The sequence below is a fragment of the Sinocyclocheilus anshuiensis genome, unplaced genomic scaffold (assembly GCF_001515605.1).
Source record: "Sinocyclocheilus anshuiensis isolate Anshui unplaced genomic scaffold, SAMN03320099.WGS_v1.1 scaffold870, whole genome shotgun sequence".
NCBI classification, from domain to species: Eukaryota; Metazoa; Chordata; class Actinopteri; order Cypriniformes; family Cyprinidae; genus Sinocyclocheilus; species Sinocyclocheilus anshuiensis.
The window spans coordinates 535,786-546,881 of record NW_015540842.1 but is presented as its reverse complement, the minus strand read 5'-3'; the positions used below and the strand labels follow the sequence as shown (position 1 = coordinate 546,881).

The 11,096-nt window shown below is 35.7% G+C and overlaps 1 protein-coding gene across 1 annotated transcript in view; it reads left to right on the top strand.

Annotated features, from left to right (window-relative positions):
• Window positions 1–11,096, top strand: part of LOC107687536 (double-stranded RNA-specific editase B2-like) — a 177,251-nt gene that overhangs the window by 142,341 nt on the left and 23,814 nt on the right. The window contains exon 4 of the mRNA XM_016484913.1: window positions 487–601. Coding sequence (XP_016340399.1) covers window positions 487–601 — 115 coding nt within the window. The remainder of the gene's footprint in view (window positions 1–486; window positions 602–11,096) is intronic.

The window sequence follows — 11,096 nt, the reverse complement described above, 5'->3', positions numbered from 1 at the left end:
ATATATATATATATACACACACATGAATAATTCATATTTCCATTTTAAAAAATCCACTCTGAAGCAGAATTGAAATTCATTTTGTTTTTGAAATACATGCACTCACTGCTCTGAAAAATTCTACAATAGTTTTCATTCATAATTTTATAATGTAATGTTTAACAGATATATGCATTAATAAAATATAATAGAATATAATAATTCCTTGTGCAATTTAAATTCGGGTTCAGAATGGAATTTTTTTCATGGAAATATTCTTTTTTTTTTTTTTCAAATACCTTCGCATTTGAATTTAAATCACTTGTTGTACTGATATGAAACATTCTACGATGTTTGTTACTTCAAATTATTATTGGAAGTTACTATACATTGTTTTTAGTACTTTACAGTGTGATGATATGGTACACGAACAACAAAATATTGTCAATATGAACATATATTTTTAATAAGGCAACAAACTTACCAAGAACCTGTTGTGACTTGCAGGAGTTTGCGGATGCGATATTCCACCTGGTGCGAGAGAAATACACAGAGCTGGCCGGCTGCTCCTCGCTGCTGCATGCGCGTCACAAAGGCCTGGCGGGCATCGTCATGACCAGAGGTATGGCATCATTTCAGTCGGCCTGTGAATTATTTAAGAAGTTCAATAAGGGTAGAGAAAGCACCTCTAAGTCTCTGTGTGTCCTCTGAGTGTGGAGCTTTGGATGAAATATTTAGTACTTTATCACCTGTGAAAAAGCAACAGACAAAGATGCACATATATCAGAATGGAGTCAAAGAGCAGATGAAGAATAGACTAAAATGATTTACAGGCAATGAAGTCTTGGTTTTTATTCTTTAGAACAATATTAAAGGTGATGGGTTCAATATTTCCAGATGCTAAAATACTTTCCCTTATCCCAGATTGATATTCAGCGTGAACTGTTAGTCATTCATAGGCTGATTCCCCTGAAAGGTGTGAACACTTTGTATCTGTGGTGCAATCAAAACAATGTTATAAGCATCCAACCATCCTGACATAGCAACCGCTCAACCAATGACATGGGTTTGGGGTCTGTGAATCTGACCAATGGGAGATAAGGGAAAGTGTTTGGGAAACCTGTTTATAAACAGTCATTTTTAAACAAATCAAATTTGATTTCATTGCCATGACTGTGAAAAACTCACTTTAACTAGTGTGTTGCTATTTGGTTGCTAGGGTGGTTGAAAAGGCATTGGTAGGTGGTGTTTTGAGTGGGTTTTTTTTTTGTTTTGTTTGGTTGTTTTTTTTTTTTTAACAGAAGAAAATCACGATCACATGATTTTGGGTATTATTCAGTCCATAGAACAAAATGGTGACAAAAGTCACATGCCAAAGTCTAATATTTAGTAAGGGCTTGGAAAAGTAATGCTAATTTCTGTGATCATGTGACATTTACTATAATGGGTTTATGTGAATATCATTTTAAATTTATTTAAATAAAAATTTGTTAATGTTCTGTAATTGGTGATATATGATAGATAGAATTAATATAATTTCAGTAATTCTGTAATGTTGAATGGCTATAATTATAAATGATCTTATTAAAAGAGGCATTTACTTAGAAAAAAAGATGCAATTAAACAAATATTTAAAATACAAATTTAAAATACCCACATGAATTTGGAGATATAGTTCAAATTTTTTACAATTTATTACAATTTTTAATGTTTCGTGCCATTAAATATGATTAATTGCATAAATTTGTGCAATTAATTACCTTGTAATTGAGGCCCTGTCCACACGAACGTGGGTATTTTCAAAACCGCAGTTTTTTTCTACGCGGTTTGGCCATTCATCCACACGCAAGCGCAGCACCAGGTCACTGAAACCGAAAATTTTTGAAAACGCCTGCCAGGGTGAAAATTTTCAAAAACTCCGGTTGCAGTGTTGTCGTGTAGACAGTGAAACCAGAGTTTTTGGCTTGTGACGTCGGAGCATGCGCTGTTATCTCCGCCTACTGGAAACTTTTTCAGGCTTCTGATTGGCCAACATGGCTTTACGGTTGAGATTATATCGCCACCTGTTGGCTTGGCATGCTCTTGACAGTGCTTCATAGCATGCTTTTGCGTTTTCATGTGGACGGAGATTTTTTTTAACATGGAAGAAGGAAAAACTACCCGTGTACGTGTGGACATGGCCTTACTTGTTTTGTTAATAGATCAATAGGCATAACATTAAGGGTTAGGGGTTTGTTTAAATAGAATAAATAAAATAGGCTAAATAAATAAAAACGAATATATATAATTACTAAACCTTTAACTAAAATTAAAATGAAAACCAAGCGTATTAATGCTATTAATAGTATATCTCTATTAAAAGTATCTCAGTGATAAGATGCTGCTTCAAATCACGAACGCAATGCAATACAAAAATAATAGGGATACTTGCACTATCCATATTTATTGGCGTATTGCTACTAAAATATACAGTATATCCCACGATTATGAATTACAACAGCTCAGTTGCCGTGATGGTTGATATGATGTTTCAGTGTGTTTGTGTAAGACCCAGCTGCAGGCTTTCAGGAGTCATTGCAGGATCAGTATCAAGTTTTTCTTTTGAAGACCACAGCTCATCAATTTAGACTTTAGTGATATCTGACCTAATCCCTGTCCTCGCTGCTCTGTCTCGCTCTCCTTCTCTCCTTCCCGCTCTGTCTGCCTCACAGTAATTGCGGAGGATGTTTATTAAGACTGTTATCTTCAAAGATCCAGACATCGGTGCCCAAGATTTTGTGGCAGGCGAGCAGATACGCAAACTTGACAGAAACACTGGGGGTTCTGTTCACTGCTCTTTGAGCATCTATTGAATCTTTTAGACTGGTACGGGCACCGGTGGAATATTAATGCGGGTCCAACTTTGAACTGCGGGACTTTCGCAGAGGGAGTTGTAACCTGAGCGAGAGTGCTCCTCACAGGACTCTTATTGGATTATTTCATCTGCTAACGTAAAGGAAACAGACACTGCTTGAATCAGATGGTGTGAATAATCTTATTTCAACCAGGCACGGTACGGATGCTGGGATTTGGGTTTTGAACATCAGATGCACGGTTGAAGGGCTGGTAAAGGGAACCAGACGTGTCTGCTTCTATATTTGGAGAACAGATGATTGTGTTTAGAGCAACTGGGAAGTGGAAAGACAGATTCCTGTGGTGGAAAATGCAAGATATTTAGGCTCTCTGACCCTCCCATAGACAGCAAGGTAACTACCACGTTCAAGGTCCAGAAAAGCAAAGAAACAAAAATAACAACTTTATTCCACATTTTCGTCTCTACTCTCACTTTGGACGCGCGTTCACGACAGTACCATGACGCGAGTATGTGGCGGGGCCGGCGCTGACCCAGATCCGGCGTGATGACATCATTACGCCGAAACTGGGTCAGCACCGCTACACGCTCGCGTCATGGTACTGTCGTGAACGCGCGTCCAAAGTGAGAGTAGAGACGAAAATGTGGAATAAAGTCGTTATTTTTGTTTTCTTTGCACTAAAAAGTATTCTCGTAGCTTGGTAACTTTACAGTTGAACCACTGATGTCACACAGACTAATTTGTCTATCATCTTGGTACTTTTCTGGACCTTGAACCTGGTAGTTACTTTGCTGTCTATGGGAGGGTCAGAGAGCCCTCAGATTTCATCAAAAATATCTTTTTGGGTGAACTAACCTGTTAAATTCAACCAGGTTCTGAAAAGTTTTATTCTGAAGATGAGGTTATGTATACATCAATTACTCCCTATTCAGCATTTGCCAATTCAGAAATCACAGTTGCTTTTCACAGATATTCATGTATTGAACTGTTTATAAATAAATGAATGAATGAATGCATGAATGAATTAATAAACGTTGTTTCAAATAAGTGTCCGTGCTGCCTTTGAATTTTAAGTTTAGTCAAAATGAAATGTTAAATTGTAGGAAGTGTCTACTTGGATATTTGAGTTGACTAAACTTAAAGGGATAGTTCACCCAAAAAATGAAAATTCTGTCATTAATTACTCACCCTCATGTCGCTCCAAACCCGTAAGACCTTTGTTCATCTTCGGAACAGAAATTAAGATATTTGTGATGAAATCCGAGAGCTCTCTGACCCTCCAGACAGCAAGGGTCCTACCATGTTCAAGGTCCAGAAACGTACCAAGAACAAAATAGTCCATGTCACATCAGTGGTTCAGCCGTAATTTTATGAAGCAATGAGAATACTTTTTGTGCGCAAATAAAAATAAAATAAAATTGTGTTCCGCATGAATGAATTAATAAACGTTGTTTCAAATAAGTGTCCGTGCTGCCTTTGAATTTTAAGTTTAGTCAAAATGAAATGTTAAATTGTAGGAAGTGTCTACTTGGATATTTGAGTTGACTAAACTTAAAGGGATAGTTCACCCAAAAAATGAAAATTCTGTCATTAATTACTCACCCTCATGTCGCTCCAAACCCGTAAGACCTTTGTTCATCTTCGGAACAGAAATTAAGATATTTGTGATGAAATCCGAGAGCTCTCTGACCCTCCAGACAGCAAGGGTCCTACCATGTTCAAGGTCCAGAAACGTACCAAGAACAAAATAGTCCATGTCACATCAGTGGTTCAACCGTAATTTTATGAAGCAATTAGAATACTTTTTGTGCGCAAATAAAAATAAAATAAAATTGTGTTCCGAAGATGAACAAAGGTCTTATGGGTTTGGAACGACATGAGGATGAGTAATTATTTTTTACATTTTTCATCAAAAATTTAAGGCAAGCTAAACACTTACTTTTTAAGTTGAAACATTTATTTATTTATTTATTTTTTATTTAATTTAATTGAATTTATTTTGTATATACAGTTAACTACAGCTAAAAGCATTCAAAAGCAATTTCCTTACTTAAATAATAACTGAAATAAAATAAAAAATAATATATAAATGGCAAAAAACACACAACAGACTAAAGCTTACTAAAACTTTAACTAAAATTAGAATTAGAATATATAGTCATACATATATATGTTGGAACATGGAAGAATAATATGAAACCATAATGTGGTCAACTATTATAGAAAATTAGCACATTTAACTGTTTGTCAACAAGTAAGATTCAATATTTGACAGTGATAATAGTTATTTAGAGTCTTTTTGTAGATGAAGCTCATTCTCTAAGCATATAATTTTATATAAGCGTGCCAAATCTGCGCAAAGGTTTCCATTTCGGTAGGAATTATCTCTGGAACACACGTAGTAAATGGTGATGATGTGCACCGCTTTGACCTTATTTAATATTCAAACATTTTATCATGCAAGACCAACTTGTAAAGGATCAATTCATGAGCCTCTTTATTCCTAATGGCATGTAAATGACTTGGTAGACGATGACCTCGGCCATTTGCTTTACCCCTAAAGAAAATAAGTTTAATGCAAATTCATCCATTTTCTGAAATAATCGCTTTCTGCGCCTTTTTTTTTTTTTTACCAAAATACACTGTGTCCTTTCTAGCCAATCCAATATGGACTTTCCTAGACCTCTCAAAGCAGAGGATGCATAAAACCCCATCTAATGATTCCTTATGATTTGATGGCCTCATAAAGGAGCTGATGAACTGCATTCTTTCCTTGTTTTGCGAAACAAAACTCATTTAGGAAATGCGGGGGTAATGATGCTTATTAAGCTCATATCAGCATATGGGCTTTCCCCTGACAGACCTCCGCTAGAGTGACCCATGTGCTGATTAATAGTGTCTTGCACAGACAGTGGCTGTGTTCACAGTGGAATACTCACTGTATACGCCACTTTCCATGAAGAGGTACAATCTGGTGTCTCTTGACGGCAAAGCAGTGGTGAAGGTTAAAGCGTCTGCTGTAGTATTGTTTCTGTTGTATTTTATATTTTAAGAATCTTGTTGCTTGTTGCTATTATAAGAGTTGCTATTATAAGAATTCTGCTTTTTTTCATAGATCAAGTTCACAAATGTATTTTAGTAGTTTTGTTGTCATTGTATTTCATTGCATTACAGGGCTTTGATCATGAAACTAAACATTTAACATTATTGGGAGTTATAGAGTGACAACTGATATTAATATGTATTTTATGTATTCTGCTATTTTGCTATAAAGATCTCACTTTACAAGCTATCAGAATTTAGTCTTACTTTTGGCCATATAATTTATAGCTACTGCATTTTTTCTGGATAAAATTGCTGATGCAATTATATATACATTTCTGGATAAAGCTGATTTTCCTCCTTGATTATAAGCTCCATATTCTAACTATATTATACTAGATTAAAAAAAAAACTGATGCATCAAATAAAATACTCAAGAAAACTATATATGCACACTTTCAAATCAGTGTTATTTAAAGGTGCAATAAACAGTCACATTAAAAAGAAATAAATAAAAAGTTGTATATTATTTCAGGCTACTTCTAAACAAATTCTGATTTTTGTTAAAGGAATATTTCACTCCCCCTTTAGGCCATCCAAGATGTAGACGAGTTTGTGTCTTCATCAGAACAGATTTGGAGAAATTTAGCATTGCATATTTTGCTCACCAGTGGATCGTCTGCAGTGAATGGGTGCCGTCAGAATGTCCAAACAGCAGATAAAAACATCACAATAATCTAAAAGTAATCCAAAAGACTCCCATCTGTTAATTGACGTCTTGTGAAATGAAAAGTTTTGTGTTTTTAATGAACCATTTCCCCATTAAGACATTTTTAAACTTGAAACCATAATTTTTGGCCGAAATATGAGACCATAATCCATAATAATGCTTCCCCCAGTTAAAAAAAAATCCATCCCCATTCACATGAAAATGACCAACATATGTGTCTAGAACTGTTTTTGCTTGTAAACGCTCCTTGATCCATGCATATTTCTCTCCTGATTCAGATGGGACGCCTTTTTTCTGGAAAAAACAATATTATGGATAGAGAACTCATATTTCAGCCAATTATACACTTGCAGCTTTTGGCTTCACAAGATGTTAACTGATGGACTGGAGTGGTGTGGATTACTTGTGGATTATTGTGATGTTTTTATCAGCTGTTTTGACTCTTATTCTGACGGCACCCATTCACTGCAGAGCATCCACTGGTGAGCAAGTGATATAATGTTAAATTCTCAAAATCTGAAAAAACAAACTCAATTTCGGATGGCCTGGGGGTGAGTAAATGTTCAGCAAATGTTAATTTTTTTTGGTGAACAATTTTTAAAGACTATTTGTTTTAAAGACTACTAGTTGTTCAATAGTGCGTGTCTTTTCGCACACTTGCCTTTGATACTGTGATGTTCTCTTTTCTGTTCTTTACACAGCGGTCTGCTGAAGGGTAGAGAGAACGGCAGTCATGTTCACATCCAGGGTGTTTGCCTTTGTACCCACCTCACTGGCACAATGTGCTTTCTCAGAGATGTTGATGATTATTGCTCTTCTAAAAGCAGCAGTGCCCAAAGGCCTCACCACCCCCTCACACCAACAGAAGAGCCTTTACAACAATTTCATGCCGGTACAGAGAGAAATGACTACACACTCTCTTTTCTTTCTCTCTGCCATCGCCAGATTGATCTAAACTATCATTAAATGGAACAGCATGGAGAGAACAGGCTGGGAGGCTGAGGTGGTTGGGGCCTTTTAACTTACCTTTTTTTTCTGAAGTGTTTTTGCTTTGGGGGATTGTTGAATAAAGATGCCTAAACACAAAACCTGGGCATGCTGGGTCCCTGCTGTGCACTGTACCAATGCATGCTGGGATAGATCAGGTAAGGCAGGTGGAGACTGGGCAGAACCAGCTGGCATTTGTCTTCAGAGGAACATTTGGGACGTTTGAGTCTGTCTTTAATAGATGGAAAGGTAGAGTTCCTATAATAGTGTGCGAAAAGAAGTGCATAACTCACCGTGATGGTTTTGTGCTGGGCAGCTGCGTTGTTTTCCTCAAGGATTTATTTTTCCTGGATTCTCTTACCCTTTCTGCATGTCACATACGGCACTTATGCTATCATTATTGTCAAAATTCCTAAATTTATTAGGAATGTGTTCTCACACAAATGAAAATTCTGTCAGCAAAGAGATATTTTGAAGAATGTTAATGGCACTCTTTTCCTTAAAATGAATGGGAGTGGGAACAAATAAAAATGACAAATAAATCACAGATTTTTATATATTGTCATTTATTCCATAATTATATAATGTAATTTATTTCTGTGATGTGCAGCTGAATATTCAGCATCATTACTCCAGTCTTCAGTGTCACATGATCTTCAGAAATCATTCTAATATTCTGATTTACTGCTCAAGAAACATTTCTGATTATTATCGATGTTGAAAACCATTGTGCTGCTTCATATTTTTGTGGAAACTGATACTTTTTTATTTTATTGTATATTTTGATGAAAAATAAGTTCAAAAGAACAGCATTTGTTTGAAATAGAAATCTTTTATCATATTTTAGATGTCTTTACTGTCACTTTTGATCAGTTAAATGCATCCTTGCTGAATAAACTTTTTTTTTTTTTAAATAATCTGATTGCAAACGTTTGAATTGTGATATATGTAAACCTAAGTTGTAATTTGCATGCAGAAACATACATAAATAATAATGCAGGAGATATCAAAAAGGCTAATAAATCTCTTAAAATATCTGATCATTTTACCTTTTTATGACAAGACAAGGTGGTGCAATTCTGCCAAAGCAATCATATTTATGAATTATTCTTTTATGATACTGTAATTGTAAAAAAAATACCTTGAAAAATAGATTTAAAAACTCCCATGTATTTAAAGTATTAGGAATATATATGATGTTTTTATAGGTATGTTTTCTTGCTTATTTCTTCTTTTTTTTTTTTTTTTTTACATGGACCTCACCATGGACCTTCTGCTAAAGTTCTCTTTTTGTGTTTTCCAGAAGAAAGTAAGACATATGACCTTGGAATGCCGTGAGTTTGTAAAAATGCTTGACAGAATATCCATTTATGAATTAAATAGTTTATATGAATACATGTAGTGCTACACAGTTAGAACGTCCAGAAAACCTCATATCAACAAGTATGAAAAAATGAGCTATTGACCGCTTTGTTCTAGACTTATGGCTCCATTAGACCCAGTCTCTCTTTTTCTGACTCACGTTTCATCTATTTCTCCTCTTCTCACGGCCTCTCGTCTCTCTCTCGTCTCTCTCTCGTCTCTCTCTCTCTTACTTGGTTCAGCAAGCAGTGAAAAGTGGAAGAATGGATTTCAAAGGCTATGCCTTTAACCCCACCTCGATATTAGTTTTTATTATTGTTATTGCCAGCCAGCCACGCTGGTGGCGGCGGGCCACGGCGTGCAATTCCGTCTGGACCCCGACTGATAAAAGCTCATATCCTCTAGCCTGCAGGTCTACACGAGGCAGCGAACACTACATTTTTGAAGCGATGGGGAGATGTTTATTTTTTTCCAGCACACAGAGCTTTATGGTTAGCATGCTGAGACATCCGCTCACACGCTTGAGCTGTTCTCAGTGCAGAAATCCTAGCGAAGCCTGTGTCCTCCTGCTGGGGCCGTATCGTGGCCGAGCAGCTGTGAGACAGGTACAGCGGGCCGTGGCAGGTGGAGATGCTTTGTGCCGGGGTTGTGGGTTTCGTCTTGCTGTGGCTGATGAAAATGTCACAGAAAAGCTATGTGCATTGATGACCAGCGCGACCGCAGCAAGTTAGAAGTTACTCGTCCTTGTGTAAAGAACATCAGCAAAGAACAGCTTTTATTGTAGACTACAGCAGAATTCATAGTATCTGTCTTGATAAAAACCTTGTGGATGCTGCTTATTTTTTAAAAGGTCACATATATTTTTTCTTGCACCAAAAATTTTTTTAATTTGGTTCCATTTTCTCTTTAATCCTTACACTTGATGCAAGTATGCAAATGCAGATTGTGAATTCTTGGCAAATAGGAATAGAGAATACAGTAGAAATCTGAAATATTGTACAAGACAACTGTTTTCTATTTGAATATTATATATATCTACTATAGGGGTCAAAATAGAACTTTAATAAAATATAAAAGTAAATAAATAAATAAATTGTAGCTAATTAAATTGTATTGTTTACAAATTACAACTGTAGCTCTAGACAGTTACCTATGGCTATTATTTTATTAATACAGTTGTCTGATTGATTTTATAGTCTCAAGCATTCAGAAATCACGCAAAAGAAAACTAAGCAGTTTTACTACGATAAAACCATGGTTAAGTTTTGAAAGGGTTGTGATGTCCACATGTTTTTGTTGAAGAAATTATTGAGGCTGTAGCATTTCTATCGCAAAAAGGTGGCCAAAAATGAAAGATTAAGTGGATATTTGAATTAGCCTAAATGTTTGGTCAATATTAAAGGACTTGATCATCCTGTAAGTGTAACAGCAGCAATTACCAGGCCTTTGGTGCCATTTGCAGGCATTTGTAATAATATGTAATGTACATAAATTGTTTATTTTGTATTACAGTACATTATGTATTTTAACAGTGTCATTCAATGAAACCATATATTTATTAATTAAGCAATCATTATTGACTCATTGTTTTATATAATGCATTTTAAGTCATTTTAAAGGCTGTTGTTGGCTTAGGTCTGATTTTATAACCACAAAAAAAAAAAATTCTTCTTTGTAAACTATTATTTGAAGTAACAAAACCTAGTAATTTGTAAGTAATTTGTGGTTACCATCCATGGCTACAAGAACAATGATTTTTGGTTTTATTCATAGTAAAACCATGGCTAATTTTTGTAAGGGAACATGGAAACTCGGAGAGAATATTAGATGCGTTGTTGGTGGTTAAATTAGCGTATTACTGACATTAAAACAGGTTATTAACGTCAACAACAAAAAAAGTTTCACAGGATTATAAATGTACCTGAAAGCGATCGGGCTTCATCTTTTTTTCTTTTTCTTTTCTCGGCGCCAGATTGCTGATGTCTTTTCATGGGCATAATTGTCCATCAGTTATGATCATTTGCATTCAGCTGCAAACATAAGGTGCGAGCGGTCGCGAATGCGGGAATGGCGCGTCACATGTGCTTTGGCCTACTGCGTTCATGTGTGTGTACTGTGTATATTTATTATGTATATATAAATAC